At 37.1% G+C, this 22,695-nt stretch overlaps 1 protein-coding gene across 2 annotated transcripts in view; it reads left to right on the top strand.

Moving 5' to 3' along the window:
- The window catches only part of GLG1 (golgi glycoprotein 1), a 174,720-nt gene that overhangs the window by 88,156 nt on the left and 63,869 nt on the right, over window positions 1-22,695 (top strand). For both annotated transcript variants that reach the window (XM_007477507.3, XM_007477508.3), the window contains exons 2-4: window positions 1,517-1,549; window positions 5,606-5,692; window positions 9,470-9,685. In XM_007477507.3, coding sequence (XP_007477569.1) covers window positions 1,517-1,549; window positions 5,606-5,692; window positions 9,470-9,685 — 336 coding nt within the window. The remainder of the gene's footprint in view (window positions 1-1,516; window positions 1,550-5,605; window positions 5,693-9,469; window positions 9,686-22,695) is intronic.

Here is a 22,695-nt window from a genome sequence, read left to right on the forward strand (position 1 = left end):
ATAGATTCATATACTACAACTTGTTTAGTTATTCTTAAATCAATGGACATCTACTTTGCTTCTAGTTTTTCCTATTCCCAAAAGTGCTGTTATAAATATTTTTGATGTACATATAATTTTTCTCTCCAAATCCCTCCCCTATTTTATTAAGAAGGCATATTAGAAGAATATTAGCTGGCTGTCTCTTCTGCCCAACTCTTAAAATTTGGTGGAACTGAGATTTTGATACTTGGGGAAGAATTTAAGAAGGGATAGTTTGAACAGGATAAAATGAAAAACCATCCAAGAAAAATAATTCAAATCCTCACTAAATAAACAGTTTAAGACTGTGGTCATTTAAACTTTTACTGATTGGAATCTAGAAAGCAATGTGCCTGAATTTGGGTTTTGGTGCTGATGTCACTTCCAAGGCTCAGAAAGAGCAAGAATAAATGAGTATTTTTTTACAAGAGACTCTTTAATTAAACCAAGTAGTGTCAAAAATACAGAATAAATATTTAGAATCTAATGATTCCCTAGCAACCAAATTGAGACATATTCTGGTAAAGTATTTTATGACCAGGTATGGAAATAAGATTATATATTGTTGATATGAATGTTAACAAAGCCTATACCAGGATTGAATTAGTCCCCAGGGGTCCTTTCTTCACAAAAGCTCTCTGGTTATGCTAGCTTACCTACCTTGATTAATACCCATTCTTTCCTTGTCTTCGAAGCTGCCCCCAACTCTAATGGGAATTTTTTCATTTTCAAAGTAGCATTAGGCTTGTCACAATCTGAATTCATGGTATTACTTAGGACAAGGTATGTCTCTATTTGATCCTGATATCTTAACTAAAGTCTACTAGGATTTATTTTGATGAATTATATTAGTATTCATATTAAATTACTATGGACACCCAAAGGGAATTTGAATAGTGGATTATTGTATTTAAATCCTCTTTAAAATGTGAATAATTTAATTAATGTATATTCATTTCAGATCCTATTCTAGATAATACCCAGCTCCTTTAAACTTTGTCAAATTGTGTAGTTTCTGAAAAAGCTAATTCCAAATTTTTTTATGTAGATTCTGTTTTTACAAAATAGGTATATTCCTAAAGTTGTCCACAAATGGAAAATTTTCTAAGTCAGATACCATTTTAAATTCACTGAAGTTTGCTTTAATATATATATATTTAATATATATATATTCATATGTTGAAAGTTAGCTTTAAATAAGTGCACCTGTATCATAATCAGGAAATGTTGTGCAAAGAGCCTACCCTTATCTCTCAGGCATTTATATAGTTTATCTGCCTACCTTCCTCATACTCTACCCTCTTTGTAAACTACTTGTGGTATCCATTCCTTTTGGGTGGGTTTCCCCACTCATAAGTCTCCAATTTTGTAAGTTTAGATATTGTTCCCCACATTAAAGATCTCATTGTTGGAATACATGGATTTTTTTTTTATCTTCACACTTATTTTGTAAGTGTTTTGTACTTAAATTTTTCTTCTTATTTTTCTCTTCTAGCCTGACAATGAGATTTCATCAGATTGCAATCATGTAAGTATGAATTTCATATATGTTTGCTTTGAGCTTTATGATTATAGCTGTTATAAATTGACTCCCTTGAGTTGTTCACCTACAACAGTCTTAATTACCTTTAACAAAGAGCCATGTTATACTTTTTTCAGCTTTCTGATATATCAAACAGATCTTGAAATATAGAACTGTAAATCTGTCCAATTGATCATCTCAGGTCTTTTTTTTTTCATATTACATTTGAATTTAAGTATTCAGTGCTGGCACATCTTGAAAAATTATAATGTTGAATCAGAATTCTATAAAACATTAAATGCTGAAATCAAAGAAGAGAAAGAAAGCTGGGTGTACAAACTACCAAGTATGAGATATAGTGGTATGAAATAAGCAGTGTAACAGTTAAAATTTAGGGGAAGCTGAGGCAGGTAGAAATTAGTTTCTCTCTGCAAGGAGTATTATATTTTTAGAGGCTTATTGAAGATTAAAATATTAAGAAAATACAAGTAAGAGAGGCATGTGTCTAGGCCCAAAGAGCGTATTCACGACCACTCACATCTTGCCTGCTAGGTAGAGAGCCACATCTCCTCCCAAGCCGAAGTAGGTAAGAGGCCCCAGCCTTTTTACAACCAGGTTAAATACCCCATCTCGTTCTTGGCACAGGTGAGGTTACAAGGAGATTACAAAGCATTCTGGGAAAGTGGAGCAAGGACTTCTAGGAGTTGAAGTCCTGGATTCAAGTCTCCATTTTTACAGCAGATATTGACTGTATTTGTATTTTATATGAAAAAAATTCTGATAGCATTGTGAGTTATATTTTCTTTCTGTTTGAATTTCTGATAGGAATAATATCATACCCCTATACTTATAATTTATATTAAAATAAAAGGGGAAAGAATACTAGACTCTTTAGCCATTAGTAGTATGCGTATTGGCAGAGAAGTGTCTTAATCAAAAGAGAATTTTTACCCACAAATCAGTGAATTGAATTACAAAGCTCTGTACAATTTTGAGTTTCTCAAGATTAGCTTAATTTCATGATGAAGGCTGTCTAAAGGCCCTATCTGTTGGCAGAAAATCCTTTTCTAGTGTTAAAAGCAAATTTAGGGTTTGAGACTAAATATAAATTTAGTTGGTCGCCAGGGATTTAAATTCTAAGTCCCAATGAAATACTCAAGTCAGAATGGAATTTATGGTGGTTTATTTACAATAGAAGGAAGAAATTAAGAATGAGAGAGGGAAAAGGGAATTGAATTGCTCTTCAATTGAAGATAACATTTAAATTTTATATTATAACCAAATACTCAAGTGACCACTGTATGCAAAAAAATAAAGATCTATACAAAGTAGAATGATATTGTTTACTTTCAAATATTCCTTTCTCTTCCCCTAAATTCTAGTATACTCTTCAGTAATGACCTTGTGTTTATTTTGTATTTAATCTGTATATATGTATTCTCTCTAGATTTTCCTTTGTCTTATAGAATATAAGTTCCTGCTTCATTTTCTGTGTTTGCATCCCTAGTGCCTAGCACATATTTGCAAAAAATGTTTTATTGATTGAATAAAAGAACATATAATCAAGTTGAAATGTTATGGCTTTTATATATATATGTGTGTGTGTGTGTGTGTGTGTGTGTGTGTGTGTGTATGAAAGAGTAATATACAGGGAAAGTAGGGTGTTAACTTAAGTGTTGAGGTTTGATTATTTCAAACAGGTGGCCCAGAGATTTTCTTCTACAGTAGTATTTCAAGGACTAATGAAAAACCAAACCAAATATTGTCTGTAGAAATTGCTATATAATTAACCTGTGGAAGAACTCAGGAAGTAGAGAATCTAACACTAAATAAATTGGCCCACAACCTAGGGGAACAAATTGTAAAAGATTGAAAAGTGGCCTGAAAACACACCAGTAGTCTATTTTTGGAAAGAAAAGCCCTCAACTTATAAAGTCATATTGATTCCGGGTAAATCACATGCCCCTGATGCTTCACCTATCTTTCTAATAAAACGTTTAACATTGCAGATTAGTGTGGGCTAGGTGGTTGAATGCATATCCTGGACATTTAAATCAATCATTGAATATTTATTGAATTCCTGCTATATGTCAACTTCATGTTCATTGTGTCACTTAAATTGCTGGGATTTTTATCAAGTATGATTGTTTTATATAACCTGATGTTGTTTCCCACTCCTCCAATCTTTTCCCATTTCATTTCTCCAAACTTATTGAAGCTCTTGAATTTGTTTATGAGCATTCCACAGACAAGGCAATGTTGAGGACACAGACAGGAAGCACCTCAGTCCTCTTTAAAGGATTTCTTTATTGAAATATAGATGTTATTCTGGCTGACTTTTGGAGATAGTAGTTGCTCCAAAAAACCCTGTACATTCGTCCCTTGCTATATCAGGATTCATTTATCGTGGCTTCACTGTACTGTGGATTTAAAAAAAAAAATCTAATTCTATATCGTGGAGTTTTCACTATATCACAGGATTTTGCAAGTGAAAACCGTACTGTACACAGTGGCAATGCTATATGCTACTACAGCTTACACAAGTTTGCCAATGTGAAGTTGTAAATGGCACACTATTTGCTGATGGAATTAAAAGTGACCAACCACAGCACTGTGTTTAATATCCTGGATGCTGATTGGCTCAATGTTTATGAGAGTATGGAAGGCTTATAGGAATGTGGGAAGGAAGCCCTAAAAAAAAAAAAATATATATATATATATATATGTATGTATGTATGTATGTATGTATGTATGTATGTATGTATGTAATGCTGCTACTTCTCAGATTTTCACCGATCATGGAGGTCTCTGGAACTCCCACAATAGGTAAGGAATCACTGTACTTAATTTGTGCCTGCCCCATGTTGTGTCAGATAATATGCCAAGCTCACAAAGGCGAATTTTGGAGACTACTTTTGTTTTTCTAAATGTGAATTGTAAAGATTAAAATTTAGGGGAGACTGAGGCAGGTAGAAATATTTGTTTCTCTCTGCAAGGAGTATTATTTTTATGAGGTTTATTAAAGGTCAAGGGTTAAAGAAAATACAAACAAGAGAAGCACATGCTAGGTGGGCCATGAGGCCCACCCAAATTTCACTCACATCATGAGATGCGTCTGTTTGCCAGCAGAGCCAGGAAGAGAAGAGAGAGCCTGCCGTGGGCAGAGACCCTCTAAATAATGATTTTGCTCTCGGCCAGGTGAGAATTCAGTGAGATTACAAAGCATTCTGGGGAAGTGGAGCAAGGATTTCTGGGGATTGAAGTCCTGGATTCAAGTCTATTTTTACAGAATGCAGGAATAATTGTTTGGGTCTAAAGAATTGCCTGAATGGGGTTATTTCGTGTCAAAAGCAATGGGGGGGGGGGGGGAAGACAGGTTCATACTAGATGCTAATTCCCTCCATGCAATTTAATTGTTAAAGCTCTAGAATATGGCAGCTAAGTGGCTCAGTGGATTGAGAGCCAGGCCTAGAAATAGGAGGTCTTAGGTTCAAATCTGGCCTCAGATACTTCCTAACTATGTGATCCTGGGCAAGTCACTCAACCCCCATTGCCTAGCCCTCACTGCTCTTCTGTCCTGGAACCAATACACAGTATTAATTCTAAGGTGGAAGGTAAGGGTTTTTAAATTAAAAAAAAAAAAAAACCTCTAGAATAGGTATTTAAATGTTTGGTGTTCTCTGTTATTTTAAAATTGTTGTGCCCTATCCATATTGTTTTTTCTTATATTTTCCATTCTAGTCTAATGAGGCAAAAGCTCTGATTTTCTTGGTCTTTTAATGATGGAATCCAAAGCTTTGGGTGCATTTTTTTGAAGGCTTCTAATTAGAAAGAGCCTTTTGCAATAAAAGATCTGAGTGGTTTTTTGTTCTCAACATTTTTCTTCCTTACAGCTAAGAATGTGGTGATGTGTAATCTTAGTTTCTTCATTGTATTGAAATATAGTTGTATTTTATCTGCTTCTCTACAATGGACTTTTTGTCTTTTTTGCCAAAACATCCAGTAATGATACTAAATGTTCCCTTATCTTAACCAGGCTCTTTTTCTTGTTCTTTGCTGCAGTTGTTGTGGAATTATAAATTGAATCTAACTACAGACCCCAAATTTGAATCTGTGGCCCGAGAAGTCTGCAAATCCACCATATCAGATGTAAGTCATAAAAGAATTTTGTAGGTAGACAATAGAGTTAAATGGGAAAAATATTTTTATGTTAGAACAAATGCATAAGGGAAAGAACTGATACATTTTCCATTTTATATAATGTGTGCATGTTTTAGTGTTGTTTTGCCTTTGGGGAGGGGGTGGTGTGGCAGGTTAGATGCTTTATAAGGTAGGATAAGCCAATAGGCTAGAAATATTTTATAGAAAAAGCCCTCCATGTGACTACTGCTCTTCCTTAGGACCCTATTGATTCAAACTGGACATTCTGAGGTCTTTTTAAGTTCAATGTTGCCACATTCTCAGATTTTATAGCCCATCTAGGCCTGAACCTCCTTAAAAAAGTTCCCAGGAGGCACCCAAACATTGAGATTACTAGTTCCTTTTTATTGTTGTTTATTTAAGCTGAGCTATTGGCTGTGTCAGATCCCTTAAAGCTTTTTCTCTAGTCATGTGTGAGCAAAGGTCAGTTTTATTGTGCCCTCTTGAAGAGGTCATTTAAACTTAAAAGTAAAGAACCTAGGAGCATAACTGGCAGAGCCAGTATAGAATGGAAGTGAGACCACAAGATGACTCTTGGGGGGAGGGGAGGTGTCAGTTTCAAACATCATTCTTTGGTTACAAAGATCATTCTATTCCTCCCTCCCCTCCCCCCACCCAGCGCAATTCCACTGGGTATTACATGTGTCCTTGATCAGAACCTATTTCCATGCTGTTGATGTGTGCACTAGGATGTTCCTTTAGTGTCTATATCTCCAATCATATCCCCTTTGACCCATGTAATCCAGCAGTTGTTTTTCTTCTGGGTTTCAACTCCTATTCTACTGCATTGCCACTAATGGAGAAGTCCATTACATTCGATTGTACCACATTGTATCAGTCTCTCTGTAAATTGTTCTCCTGGTTCTGCTTCTTTCGCTCTGCATCACTTCCTGGAGGTTGTACCAGTCCCCATGGAATGCTTCCACTTTATTATTGCTTTTTTTTTTAAACCCTTACCTTCTGTCTTGGAATCAATACTGTGTATTGGTTCCAAGGCAGAAGAGTGGTTGGGGCTAGGCAATGGGGGTCAAGTGACTTGCCCAGGGTCACACAGCTGGGAAGTGTCTAAGGCCAGATTTGAACCTAGGACCCCTGTCTCTAGGCCTGGCTCTCAATCTACTGAGTCTATCAAGCTACTTCTAGGAACTAGATAGTTCATGAATATAGAAGAAGCCATACACAACAACCTCAGTCTTTCTTGCACTGATCTTCTCTTAATTAAGCATCTCATCACACTATTATATGACTCCTCATTCTATAAATTTCTGAGTTACTCTACAGGAAAAGTCATTCTTATTTCTTTCTTGAAATAGTAAAGAATGTGGATTGCTTTAAGAAAGAGATTCTAATTATCTGAGAGAGAGTGATGTGTGCTAAGTTTTCTCTTCAAAATAATGAGCTAATGATCAATTGATAGGTATTTATTTAACAGCTGTTTACTTTGCTAAAGGAACCAAAACATCAACAAAAACAATAGTCCCTGCCCTTAAGGACTTTTCATGCTAGTGAAGGAATAATATGCAAATGTTCAGTTTATATAAAATAAGTACAGTTTCCTTGCAAGGGAACATGGCAAGGCCCTGTATTTAGAAGATAATACTTGAGTATAATCTTTAAGAAAACCTATGATTCCAGAAGGCAGAAGAAGTGAGGAAGGAGGAAGCATATTCCATACTGGGCATACAGCCATCCCAAAGGCACAGAGAGAGGAAGTGGCATATCATATATAAAGGACAGCAAGAAAGTTGGGGTGGGGTGGAGGGCTGCATTGGGGGAGCAGGAGAGAGAAAGGTATCTAATAGGTGAGATATAACCATATCAGGAAGGACTTTAAAAGGAATGAGAGAGAGAAAAAAACTCTGGCTTCTTCTTATACCAGTTAGAATTTCTAAGTCCCAGCCAGGGGAAGAGTCTCAAGAAGTTGGGCCTTTTTTGGAGGCTTCATGCCTCCAGAAAGGTGGGGTCACTAAGTCAGCTTTTCACTCACCAACGGTAACAGTCTAAAAGAAGTCTGTGTGTCTGTATTCCGGTCACTTCTCCGAGTCAGTGCCCGAATGTCCAAACGAATCTATGAATGTCTGTCTTCCCTTCAGCTCTGAGTGACTGATCCTTCACTCCAAACCCAGGTGACTGACTGTCTCCTTCAGTCTTTTTTCCCCTCTATTTAAAGACCTTTTTCTCTTGTGTCACCTCCTCTAAATTTTCATGTCTACCAATCACAGCAGATGCTTTTCTCCAGGACTGCCCATTCTTTAGTTCTCACCTTCTTTGGTTAGATTATATCTTTTTGGGTTACTTAACACCTCTTGTAAGTTCACCTTTTGTCGTGAGACCTTTTTGTAGTTAAAATCTAAAAATAGATTGTAGCTTACAATTCTAGCTTCACTATAAAGGAAGAGCTAAGTAAGGATGGTTCTCTTTATTCAGTTGAGAGTTTCTACCAGAGCCTGGAAAGTGAGGTAGCAGCAGTTGGGGTTGCCCGACTTTTTTAGGACCCCCATACCTCTTGATTCTGAGACTTGTGACTTCTGAAAAGCAAACAAATACACAAGAAAATCTCTGAGCTTAAATTATCCATGTTTCCTTGTACCATAATTTCACCAAATGCTGACCTATTTTAGTCCAGTTTCATTCAGTGAGCATATTTCATATTTGTATAAATTCTGCATATGCTCTGTAGTCATAGCAGTGATACTAGACAAGGTTGGGCTCCACGACTTTGAAGCATTTGCCTTTGTCAATCTAAGTGTGTTGGCAGGAGTAGCGTAACTTAGACCTCTAATTGAACACTTATGACTGCACACAGTACTAATTTATGTTGAATAGAATAGAAGAGATATCACCTTAGTTGCATATAGATTTGACCTATGATGGAGCTTGTAACTATTGAAATGGACTTTTTAATTGTGCAGCATATGAAGACATTGCCAAGTACTCAGGGGTCAGCACATGCAGTTGTACAGAATGTCCATTGTGCTCATTACAGTCCTATTGATCTTACAGTTTTTGCCAAATGCCTATAATCCCTGAATGCCAATTTGAATATGTGACAGTCACAGGCCATTTTGAGTTTGGATTTTACTAGATTTAAAATACTTTTAAGTAAAAATGATGCAATAAACCCAAGTCTTTCATTTAAGAAATAATGTGATGGGGCAGCTTGATGGCTCAGTAGACAGAGAGCCATGCCTGGATACAGGAGGTCCTCAGATCCTTCCTAGTTGTATAACTTGGCAAGTCACTTAATCTCAGTTGCCTAGTCCTTGCCCTTCTGTCTTAGAGTTATCACTAAGACAAAAAAAGTAAGGGTTTAAAAAAATGGTGATGTGTTTTCCTTTACTTAGCTGAGTTTAACTTGAAATAATAATCTACTTCCTCTAGTCCTGCATTAGATTAGAACTTGAAATCATTACTACCAGCTCCACACCTTGGTTCTGGATTTTCAGATTCCTTAGAGAGTGTACCCTATATTAGTTTTCCTCACCACAGTATACTTTTCTTTGCTTTAGAAGCAAATTCTGGCCTAGCTAAAGCCATATCTGTTGCGTGCAGAGGGCACAATGGTATGAATATATGTAAAACACCGTTTTGACTTTGAACTTTGATTTTCCCCTTTATAAATGGTTAAATATGTTGTGTAATCAGTAGTAAACATTCTAGGCTTCTTTGACTAACATTTTATGAGATGAGCATAAACTGCTTGTTTAAAACAATTTTTTTTAACAGATTAAAGAATGTGCTGAAGAACCAGTTGGGAAGGGCTACTTAGTCTCCTGTTTGGTGGATCACAGAGGCAACATTACTGAATACCAGTGTCATCAGTACATAACCAAGATGACAGCCATTATCTTCAGTGATTATCGTCTGATCTGTGGCTTCATGGATGACTGCAAAAATGACATCAATATTCTGAAGTGTGGAAGCATCCGGCTTGGAGAAAAGGTATCCATATATCAGAATGGGGAAAAGTCTCTTGGACATTAGTATTTAAAAGACTTAGCAGCCCAGTCCTATTGTTACAGAAATTAAATATATAAAATCCTAAAATGTGTCAAATTTGAAAGGACCATGAAGATCTTCTAGTCCAAATTTCCATCAGAGGCCCCCCCCAAAAGAGCCTTTGTTGTTCATTGTCACACTGTCAGAGCCAAAATGTCAGACACTTTTCTGCCTCTCAACGTGGTGTTTTTCAATTTTACACCTAGTTCATATATCTTTAATGACTAGAAACTGAGCCTATCAAGCTACTTCTAGGAACTAGATAGTTCATGAAAATAGAAGAAGCCATACACAACAACCTCAGTCTTTCTTGCACTAATCTTCTCTTAATTAAGCATCTCATCACACTATTGTATGACTCCTCATTCTATAAATTTCTGAGTTACTCTACAGGAAAAGTCATTCTTATTTCTTTCTTGAAATAGTAAAGAATGTGGATTGCTTTAAGAAAGAGATTCTAATTATCTGAGAGAGAGTGATGTGTGCTAAGTTTTCTCTTCAAAATAATGAGCTAGTTCCTAATGATCAATTGATAGGTATTTATTTAACAGCTGTTTACTTTGCTAAAGGAACCAAAATATCAACAAAAACAATAGTCCCTGCCCTTAAGGACTTTTCATGCTAGTGAAGGAATGATATGCAAATGTTCAGTTTCTATAAAATAAGTAGTTTCCTTGCAAGGGAACATGGCAAGGCCCTGTATTTAGAAGATAATACTTGAGTATAATCTTTAAGAAAACCTATGATTCCAGAAGGCAGAAGAAGTGAGGAAGGAGGAAGCATATTCCATACTGGGCATACAGCCATCCCCAAAGGCACAGAGAGAGGAAGTGGCATATCATATATGAAGGACAGCAAGAAAGTTGGGGTGGGGTGGAGGGCTGCATTGGGGGAGCAGGAGAGAGAGAAAGGTATCTAATAGGTGAGATATAACCATATCAGGAAGGACGTTAAAGTCTAAACAGGGACTTATATTTGATCCTAGACATTGAGTAGGAAGGCAGCATTGCCAGACTCATTCTTTAGGAAGATCACTTTGTAGAAGATTGATTGGAGTGGAGAGAAAAAAGGCTAAGGCAAGGAGAAGATGAGACACTTGGAGAGGATATCCTAAGGACACCAATGAGAGTAAGATTGGGCACCTGCTTTGATAGATGGACAAGATGAAGGAAATGAGTCTTGGAAACATCAGTTACCAGATATCTGTCTGCTCTACCTTCTCATTCCTCTCACCCCTCCCTTTTCCTCACTTGTGCAGTCTATTTCAGGCCTTCCTTTCCTTTTCTCCACTCCTCCTCCACCTCCTCTTACCTCTTCAATCAAGCCACACAGTTACCACAGTCATTTACAGAAGTGCCCATGTGACCTTGCATTCCCCTGCTCAAGATTCTTCAATAGTTTTCTGTCCCCTTTGAGATAAAGGACAATTGTGGCATTGAAAGCCTTTCAGTTTGGTCTCAGCCTATTTTCCAGACTCTGTACATGACTCTTCTTGCTGTGTTCCACATTCTAGCCACACTCTTCTCTGAAATGACTATTACCCTGGAACAGGCTCTTATCACTTCACACTGAATGATTGTCTCCCTATCACAGTTTTCTTCCCTCTAGTTGCCAGTGACCTTCATAAAGTGCAGGTCTGACCATGTCACCTACTACCTACTCAGTAAATTCCAGTGGCTTCCCATCGCTTCTAGGGTCAAATATCACACACATCCTCTTCATGGTGTTCACAGCCCTTCCTACTATCATGACCTGCCCCCTCCCACTTCAGTTGTACACCTCCTCATGTCTTCTTCTGTCCAGGGATTGGCTGTCCCCATGTCATGAACAAAGTGGGCCTTTTAAATCCACACTGGCTCTGTGAGCACTCCTTGGAAGAAGTATAGAGTCAAGCTAGTTTATCCTCCCCAGGACATAGGAGTTTTGTTTTAAGGAGTTTTCCCTTTTGTTTAACTAATCTTTTAAAAAAAAAATACAATTTGAGAAATTCTCATCATGGGACCAGAATGGGGGACCCATTCAGGTGAAGGTAGAGGAGTAAGTGGTCAGCCCATGCTGCTTGGAGCCAGAGGTAGCCAAACCAAGCTAGGCCAGACCAGCCAGGGAGGAATGAGGAGGAATTGGCTTCCCCAACATAGCTTAGAGAAGCTTGGCATCAGCCTTCTGGAAGCCCAAAGGTGCCTTTGTATTTTTATATATTTCACTGCATGGTTGACTAACATTAAAAAATTATCACTATGCCTATTTAACACTTTTATACACTCTGACAGTGATGTTTTGGGCTGTCATTTTCTTAATAAAATTAGTATTGTTGGTAGTGGTAACTTTTGAACTGGTGCCCTCCAGTGGCCAAAAGGAAGTTTATTACCTTCTTACCAGCTACTAGAGGAACTTGACTTTGTTATTTTAATGATCATAAATATATATTCAAAATACACATAAGCTAAACTTTCAGAGTAAAAATCATATAAAACTTGAAGAGGAGGTTTCCAGTTTAGTAAATTAATTGTTTGCCTTGGCTTGCTTTATTAGTTTTAATCAGTGAATGACTTTTACCAGTGAATTTAAATAGAAGACTTGTACCTTGTATGGAGATAGTTAATGCTAGGCTGTACTTTCTAAATGTGGTAATTGAGCAATGAATATTGACTTATTAGCAGGAGAAAGAACTTATCTATCTTATATGTTCTTAACTATTATATTTAGTCTTTGATAGAAATGGAGGGCAAGTAGGTAGTAGTGAATGGAGCTATGGGCCTAGAATTAGAAGACTTACCTTCCTGAGCTCAGATATGGCTTCTGTCACTTACTAGCTGTGTGACCCTGAGGAAATCACTTCATTCTTGTTTGCCTCAGGTTCCTCCTATGTAAAAGGAACTGGAGAAGGAAATGGCAAACTACTCCATTATCTTTATCTGCAAAAGGGGTCAGGAAGAGTCAGACACAAATGAATAGCAGAATGAGAGGAAAATAAAAATGTTATTTCTGCCTGTCTTAAATACTTATAGCAGCAGTTATGAGATAGTTCTGTTACACTTGTGCAGTGATGGCAAACCTTTTAGAGGGCCAGATAATGTGAAAAATGTCCTCAGGTGCTCATGAAGAAGGGGGAGGGGTGTAGCCCAGCCCTGCATCTCTCTGGCTTTCTAGTAATGAACTCTGGCAAACTGTGCTGATGAAACAGTGTATGTGCCCACAGAGAAGGTTCTGAATCCCCCCCCCCCCCAGATACTTGTGCCATAGGTTCACCACCACAATGCTAGTGGATATGCAAATCTTGCATACAGTAACTCAATTTACTTAGAAACATTTACTTAGAAAAATTTCACCAGCTTACCAAAACTTTGCTTTAGTTCTGTAACTAAAATTTTTTCCAACTATAGGCATCTTTAGCATTTCAGGGGATTGTATACAAATGTGTAATTTTTGTTAATATGTTTTTTTGGGGGTTGCATTCTTATATTTTCAAATATTGATGTGTGTGATGTTGCAAATAATTACTCAAATAGAATGAATGAATAAAACTGTAACTCTGGGAAATGCATTTAGTTTGAGAATCATGGAAATTGGAGTTTAGAGGAAAAGTTTATCTGAAGACTATAGCAAATAAAACTATGATGGAAGTGGTATTGTGGCTCAAATTAATGTCATACTTTTAAAATACATATATCTTAAGTATTCGGTAGAATCAAGAAATCTAATGTAAGAGTTATTTCACATAGTTCTCTAGTATCTAGAAATACCAAAACATAAAATTCTATCCTGGTGGGGAAAAGGAGCTCAGATTATGGAAAAGTAGCAGTTTACCATAGGAACTACCATTTACCTAAGACCACTTTGGTCCTGATGGACTTGTAATAGCCCCTGCCATGTTTCACTTTATTCCCTTGCTATCTTCTGTTCATTAGCTTGATGTCCCACGCCAGATATCATACCCAGGAGCTTTTAAACTTTTTTTATTTTTTGGTTTTTTTTTTTAATTTTTTAATTTATTTTATTTTATTTATTAATTTATTTGATTTTATTTGGTCATTTCCAAATATTGTTCATTGGAAACAAAGATCATTTTCTTTTCTTCCTAACCCCCCCCCCCCCACCTCTCCCATAGCCCACGCACAAATTCCACTGGTTATCACATGTGTTCTTGATTCAAACCCATTTCCATGTTGTTGGTATTTGCATTAGAGTGTTCATTTAGAGTCTCTCCTCAGTCATATCCCCTCCACCCCGTAGTCAAGCAGTTGCTTTTCATCGGTGTTTTTACTCCCACAGTTTATCTTCTGCTTGTGGATAGTGTTTTTTAGATCCCTGCAGATTGTTCAGAGACACTGCATTGCCACTAATGGAGAAGTCCATTACTTTCAATTGTACCACAGTGTCTCAGTCTCTGTGTACAATGTTTTCCTGGTTCTGCTCCTTTCACTCTGCATCACTTCCTGGAGTTTGTTCCAGTCCCCATGGAATTCCTCCACTTTATTATTCCTTTGAGCACAATAGTATTCTATCACCAACATGTACCACAATTTGTTCAGCCATTCCCCAACTGAAGGGCATCCCCTCATTTTCCAATTTTTGGCCACCACAAAGAGCTCAGCTATGAATATTCTTGTACAAGTTTTTTTCCTTATTATCTCTTTTTGGTACAAGCCCAGTAGTGCTATGGCTGGATCAAAGGGCAGACAGTCTTTTATCGCCCTTTGGGCATAGTTCCAAATTGCTCTCCAGAATGGTTGGATTAATTCACAACTCCACCAGCAATGAATTAGTGTCCCTACTTTGCCACATCCCCTCCAGCATTCACTACTTTCCATAGCTGTTAGCCTAGCCAATCTGCTAGGTGTGAGGTGATACCTCAGAGTTGTTTTGATTTGCATCTCTCTGATTATAAGGGATGTAGAACACTTTTTCATGTGCTTATTAATCGTTTTGATTTCTTTGGCTGAGAACTGCCTGTTCATGTCCCTTGCCCATTTATCAATTGGAGAATGACTTGATTTTTTTGTACAATTGATTTAGCTCTTTGTAAATTTGAGTAATTAAACCTTTGTCAGAGGTTTTTATGAAGATTGTTCCCCAATTTGTTGCTTCCCTTCTGATTTTAGTTACATTAGTTTTGTTTGTACAAAAACTTTTTAATTTGATGTAGTCAAAATTATTTATTTTACATTTTGTGACTCTTTCTAAGTCTTGCTTGGTTTTAAAATCTTTCCCTTCCCAAAGGTCTGACAGGTATACTATTCTGTGTTCACCTAATTTACTTATAGTTTCCTTCTTTATGTTCAAGTCATTCACCCATTCTGAGTTTAACTTGGTGTAGGGTGTGAGGTGTTGATCCAAACCTAATCTCTCCCACACTGTCTTCCAATTTTCCCAGCAGTTTTTATCAAATAATGGATTTTTGTACCAAAAGCTAGGGTCTTTGGGTTTGTCATAAACTGTCTTGCTGAGATCATTTACGCCAAGTCTATTCCACTGATCCTCCTTTCTGTCTCTTAGCCAGTACCAAATTGTTTTGATAACCACTGCTTTATAGTATAGTTTGAGATCTGGGACTGCAAGTCCTCCTTCCTTTGCATTTTTTTTTTCATGATTTCCCTGGATATCCTTGATCTTTTGTTCTTCCAAATATAGTTATGGTTTTTTCTAATTCAGTAAAGAAGTTTTTTGGTAGTTCAATGGGTATGGCACTAAATAAGTAAATTAATTTGGGTAGGATTGTCATTTTTATTATGTTAGCTCATCCCACCCATGAGCAATCAATGTTTTTCCAATTGTTTAGATCTAGTTTTAGCTGTGTGGAAAGTGTTTTGTAGTTGTGTTCATATAGTTCCTGTGTTTGTCTCGGCAGATAGATTCCTAAGTATTTTATATTGTCTAGGGTGATTTTGAATGGTATTTCGCTTTCTAACTCTTGTTGCTGAAATGGGTTAGAGATATATAGAAATGCTGATCACTTATGTGGGTTTATTTTGTATCCTGCAACTTTGCTAAAGTTGTTGATTATTTCGAGTAATTTTTTGGTTGATTCTCTAGGATTCCTTAAGTAAACCATCATATCATCTGCAAAGAGTGATAGCTTGATCTCCTCATTGCCAATTTTAATACCTTCCATTTCTTTTTCTTCTAATTGCTACTGCTAGTGTTTCTAGTACAATGTTAAATAATAGAGGTGATAATGGGTATCCTTGTTTTACTCCTGATCTTATTGGAAAGGCTTCTAGTTTATCCCCATTGCAGATGATGTTTGCTGATGGTTTTAGACATATACTGTTTATTATTTTTAGGAAAGGCCCTTCTATTCCTATATTTTCTAATGTTTTCAATAGGAATGGGTGTTGTATTTTATCAAAGGCTTTTTCTGCATCTATTGAGATAATCATGTGATTTTCGTCAGTTTGCTTGTTAATATGGTCAATTATGTGGATTGTTTTCCTAATATTGAACCATCCTTGCATTCCTGGTATGAATCCTGCCTGGTCATAGTGGATGACCCTTGTGATGACTTGCTGGAGTCTTTTTGCTAGTATCCTATTTAAGATTTTTGCATCTATATTCATTAGGGAGATTGGTCTATAGTTTTCTTTCTCTGTTTTTGACCTGCCTGGCTTTGGGATCAGTACCATGTTTGTGTCGTAGAATGAATTTGGTAGAACTCCTTCTTGGCCTATTCTGTCAAATAGTTTGTTTAATATTGGGATTAGTTGTTCTTTGAATGTTTGATAGAATTCATTTGTGAATCCATCTGGACCTGGGGATTTTTTCTTAGGGAGTTCTTTGATGGCTTGTTCAATTTCTTTTTCTGAAATGGGGTTGTTAAGGTAATTTATTTCTTCCTCTTTTAGTCTACGCAATTTATATTTTTGTAAGTATTCATCCATATCACCTAGATTGCCATATTTGTTACCATATAATTGGGCATCGTAGTTTTTAATGATTGCCATAATTTCCTCTTCATTAGAGGTGAGGTCTCCTTTTTCATCTTGGATACTGTCAATTTGGTTTATTTCTTTCCTTTTTTTTAATTAGACTGGCTAGTACTTTGTCTATGTTATTTGTTTTTTCAAAGTACCAGCTTCTAGTCTTATTTATTAAATCAATAGTTCTTTGACTTTCAATTTTGTTAATTTCTCCTTTGAGTTTTAGGATCTCTAATTTAGTCTTCATCTGAGGATTTTTAATTTGTTCACTTTCTAATTTTTTAATTTGCATGCCCAATTCATTGACCTCTGCCCTTCTTAATTTGTTAATATATGAACTCAAGGATATAAATTTCCCCCTGAGTACTGCTTTGGCTGCATCCCATAGGCTTTGAAAGGATGTCTCATCATTGTTATTTTCTTCAATGAAGTTATTGTTTCTATGATTTGTTCTTTAACTGGTTTTGGAGAATCGTATTGTTTAATTTCCAATTAATTTTCGATTTACCTCTCCATGTTCCCTTACTAATTATTATTTTCATTGCATTTTGATCTGAGAAAGTTGCATTTATTATTTCTGCTCTTTTGCACTTGTTTGCAATGCTTTTATGCCCTAATACATGGTCAATTTTTGTAAATGTACCATGTGCTGCAGAAAAGAAAGTATATTCCTTTTTGTCCCTATTTATTTTTCTCCACATGTCTACTAACTCTAATTTTTCTAAGATTTCATTCACTTCTCTTACCTCTTTCTTATTTATTTTTTGGTTTGATTTATCTAGTTCGGATAGAGGAAGGTTCAGATCTCCCACTAGTATAGTGTTTCTATCAATTTTGTCCTTGAGTTCCTCTAGTTTCTCCTTTAGAAATTTGGATGCTATGCCATTCGGTGCATACATGTTGAGTACAGATATTTCCTCACTGTCTATACTGCCTTTTATCAGGATGTAATTACCTTCCCTATCTCTTTTAACTAGATTTATTTTTACTTTGGCTTTGTCAGATATCATGATTGCGACTCCTGCCTTCTTTTTGTCAGTTGATGCCCAATAGATTTGGCTCCACCCTCTGGCTTTCACCCTATGTGTATCTACCTTTCTCATATGTGTTTCTTGTAGACAGCATATGGTAGGGTTTTGGACTCTAATCCAGTCTGCTATTCTCTTGCGTTTTATGGGTGAGTTCATTCCATTCACATTCAGTTATGATCACTAGCTGTGTATTTCCCAGCATTTTGATTTCTGCTCCTTTACCTGCCTTTTCTTCTTTCACTATTTCCTTCTACACCAATGTTTGCTTTTGAACTATCCCCCTTGTTCCCACCCTTATTTTACTTCCCTTTCTACCCTCCTCCCTATTTATCCCCCCCCTTATTTTCCCTGTAGTCTTTCTAAAATTAACCCCCCCACTCCCTCCCTCTCTTGTACTGCTTCCCTCCCCACCAGACCGTTTGTTACCCTTCTACTCCCCTATAGGGTGCAAATCTATTCTCTGCCCCCAATGGATTGGATTGTTTTTCCCTCTTTGAGTCAATTTCAAAGCACGTAAAAGTTGAGTATTTCCTATCTCTAATCTCTTTACCCTTCCAGTGTATTGATGTTCTCCCCCCTCCCACCATGAGCTTCTTTATGACATATAAATTTACCCCCATTTGTTTCTTTTCTCATTTCTTTTAATATTAACCTATTTTTAAGCTCTAGTTATATATATATATATGCATATTCATGCATATATATTTTTGCATGCATATATCTATATACCTCTTTATGTCTTGTCCTTTCATCCTATACAGTTTGTTGCTGTTCCCTCTAAATATACTTCTTTTTGCTTCCCAGGTAATAACAACAGTTTTCAAGAGTTACCAATGACCTCTTTTCTTATAGGGATACATATCATTTTAACTTATTGAGTCTCTTAAAAAAATTTTTTTTGTTTTTCTTTTTCCCCCTCTTTCTTAATTACCTTTTGATGATTCTCTTGAGTTCTGTGTTTGGACATCAAATTTTCTGTTCAGGTCTGGTCTTTTCTTTACAAATTCTTGAAATTCTTCTATTTTGTTGAATGACCATACTTTCCCCTGTAAGAATATAATCAGTTTTGCTGGGTAGTTGATTCTTGGTTGTAGACGTAGTTCTCTTGCTTTCCGGAATATCATATTCCATGCCTTTCTTTTTTTCAGTGTGGATGCAGCCAGATCTTAAGTTATCCTCACTGTGGTTCCTTGGTATCTGAATGACTTCTTCTTGGCAGCTTGTAATATCTTTTCTTTGGTCTGATAGTTCTTGAATTTGGCTATAATATTCCTGGGTGTTGTCAGTTGGGGATTAAGTACAGGAGGTGATCTTTGGATTCTATCAATCTCCACTTTTCCCTCTTGTTCAAGGATTTCGGGGCAATTTTCTTTAATAATTTCCTGTTATATAATGTCCAGGCTTTTTCTTTTGTCATGGTCTTCTGGTAGGCCAATAATTCTTAAATTGTCTCTCCTTGAACGATTTTCTAAATCCTCTGTTTTGTGAATGAGATGCTTCATATTTTCCTCAATTTTTTCATTCTTTTGGTTTTGTTTTATAGTGTCTTGCTGCATTGTGAGGTCACTCGATTCTAGTTGTTGTATTCTGGTTCTTAAAGACTGGATTTCATCCTTAGTTTTTTTGTCGGATTTTCTTTGGAGGTCATCTTTCATCTTCTTCACCTCATCTTTCATCTGCTTTGCCTCATCTTTCATCTCCTTTGCCTCATTTTCTAGCTGGTTGATTTTGGCTTTCAAGACACTACTTTCTTTTTCCAGATGACTTATCTTAGTTTTTAAGTTCTTTTCCCAATTGTCTTCAGCCTCTCTTAATTGTGTTTTGAATTACATTTTGAGTTCTTCCAAAGCCTGTATCCAATTCGCTGGGATTTCTGATTTTTCCTTTGCTGATCCCTCCCCCTCTGTTTCATTTGCTCTTTGCTCATTACCTGTGCAGAAGCTGTCTATTGTAAATTTCTTTCTTCTTTTTCTGTTGTTTGCTCAAGGTTTTCCCCTTCTTTGCTCCCCACATTTGGCTGTGCTCTTGCTCCTCTCATTTTGTTTTGGTTTTGGGGCTGTCAGTCTCCCCTCTTGGAGCTTTGTCAGATCTCTTGGTACAGTCTCTAGGGGAGGAATGTTAGCTTCCATGTCCTCTGGAGGCTTTTGATTGGATTGAGTTCAACTGGGCTGGGCTGTATGTGATATGAAGCTCTGAGGCTCTGAAGACTCCTGGAAGGCTGGGCTGCCCAGGCTCTTCTCCAGTTCTCTCCAGCTGCTTCTCTGCTATCCCCAAGTGCCTTTGCCCTCCTCCCTAAACTCTGAGGAGTTCTGATGGGATTAGATTTAACTGGATTAGTCTGGATGTGCCCCAAGGCAATGGTGAGACTGGAGCCCAATGGAGGGACCCAGCCATGGCGGTTTCTCCCTGGCTTCCTGCTGTCCAAGCTCGATGCTCTGAGCCCGGCGCCCCGCTGCTCATAAGGTAGACCCTGCAAACCAGCACCTTTGCCCACTCAGAGGTTTCAGCTATTGCTGCTGGGGGCTCAGCCCTCTGGGTTGTAGGGGAGGGGTCCTGGGACCTACCCACTGCCTTCCCCTTAGCCCTGAGTATTCTCGGATTCTGGCTTTTGGGGGGCGTACCTTTTGATTTGAGTCCAGAAGGAGGGTTCCCCGCTTCTGTCCTATTGTTCAGATTGAATTTCGGTGCCCTAGAAGCATTCAATCTGTAATGGTAAGGAAGGGTCTTCCACGAGGTCTAAACTTTTGCTGCTTGCTAAGCCACCATCTTGACTCCACCTCTAAACTTTTTTTTTTAAGCTCCAGAGCTCTTGCCATGGAGCCATGCTTTCATTCTATGAGCAGTAAGAAGGCTGAGGCTCTTGGGTAGAGGAAGTACAGAAAACATCAAACCAACCTTTTTCCTACTTCCACTTTTAGAAATATTGAGAAAGCAGTTTTAAATGATCATAAAGCCTAGCCACTTTTTTTTTTTAAGGAATTGTCTGTAAAATTAAGAAGGAAAACTAAAATTCATGAAAATAGGTTAAATAGGTAACTAAACTTAGACCAAAAAATAACTCTGATGGAATAACCCAGTAGGTCATGGAGTAGACATCCAAAATGTAGATCAGGGTTTATGTATTTATTGAGGGTCTGGGAATTTCCAGAGAAATTCCCAACTTTTCTCATTGCAACCTGAAAACTATGGAAAATTGGCATAACCAGTTCAGGTAGGAGTATGGTTTTGGATTTGACTCATCGTAGGAGAACTTGAGGATACCAGAAAGGGAATAAGGACTATGTTCGGGTTTGGGGGAATCTTTCTGGAATGCCAGTGCCCTTAATGCAAATGCCTATGTTTCCCCCATTGTCCCACCTGACATCATTTACCAATGTGGGAGACATCTTACTAACCTTCTAGAATGGAAACATGGGGTAGGGGGACAGGGATATAGCATGGTAGATGACCACTCTAGGTAATTAATAACTAAAGTAAATATAGAACAATATTTGAGTAATTAATAATGCAGAGCACACAAAGCTGGTCCTAATAATTCATAGAGATAGAAGAGTACAGAACCATTATGAGGGATTAATAACATAGCAATTTATACTTGACTAATACTGAAACTACAAATTTTAAAGCTCATGTTTAACTAGTGCTGTCTGGTGAGAAAGACAAGATTTCAGAGTTACAAGGGTCCTATTTCTATTACTGTTTTCACGGCCCATTGCCCATCTCCAACAGAGAAGACAGAAAGGGGATGGCAAAGGGAGAGGAGTCCCTGGGAAGAAAGTTATTGCTTATCTTTTGACCACCTAGGTCCTTTCCATCTTATACCCAAGTGTAGACCTGCCCTTCTTCTTTTTAGGACACTTTACCAACATTTGCCCTCTGAAGTCAACTTCTCGAACTGCTGCCAGCTGGATGCCCAGCGTCTGGTCCCAGTTTTTCCAATACTTGCCTCCTCACTAGAGGTTAAACACTTTCAGCAGTGTGTAGAAGTTTCTTTTTTACCTACATATTGGTCTAAGATAGATACCAAAATATTTTCTAACTCTCCCTGTTCCTGCCCTGTGTCTACCAAAATGACAATAGGTTAATATAATTCATAATCCATATTAACATGTTAATGAGAAAGACCCAACTCCAAAAAAGATAAAGATATTTTTAATGCTTCATTGTTTTATGTTAAATATTATTGGCTGTAAAATGGAAATTCAAAGCAAATATTCTCTTATTTTTAGCAACACAAATTCCAGATTGAGCTAGATATGTTTTTATCATAGGTTTTTAAACTTTTTTTTTTTTCAGAATATTTTTCCATGGTTATATGATTCATGTTCTCCCTCCCTTCCTCCCTTCCCCCCCTTCCAGAGGTGAAAAGCAGTTCCATGGGGTTATACATGTATTGTTACTAAAAACCTATTTCTATATTACTCATATTTATAATTGAATAATCTTTTAAAGCCAAAACCCCCAATCATATACCCATATAACAACATAAAGTGATGTCATATGTTTTTCTTATTAATTTCTACTCCCATAGTACTCTTGATGTGGATAGCATTCTTTCTCATAAGTCTCTCAGAATTATCCTGGATCATTGCATTGCTCTTAGTTGCAGAGTGGATTACATTTGATCGTCCCACAGTGCTTCAGTTATTGTGTTTAATGTTCTTCTGGTTCTGGTCATTTCATTCCACATCAGTTCATGGAGGTCTTGCCAGTTCTTATAGGAATCAAGCATGAACTAGATATGTTGCAGGATGTATTATTCCAGAATAATTGCCTTTTTTCACTTAGCCATCCTCTGACTTACTTGCAGATAAATGATTCTTTTCCTCTCTTTTTTTTTATAATGACATCATCTATCATGATCCTTCTTCCTCCCTTCATTCCCACCCTCTTCCCTACCTTCCCCTCAAGTCATACTATGTCTTCATGTAAGGAACACAATATTCCATTTGTGTCTAATAGGCATTCTCTTGTGAGGGAAGGAAAGAGAGCCTTCATGGCAGAG

This window comes from Monodelphis domestica, chromosome 1, assembly GCF_027887165.1.
Source record: "Monodelphis domestica isolate mMonDom1 chromosome 1, mMonDom1.pri, whole genome shotgun sequence".
Taxonomy (NCBI): Eukaryota; Metazoa; Chordata; class Mammalia; order Didelphimorphia; family Didelphidae; genus Monodelphis; species Monodelphis domestica.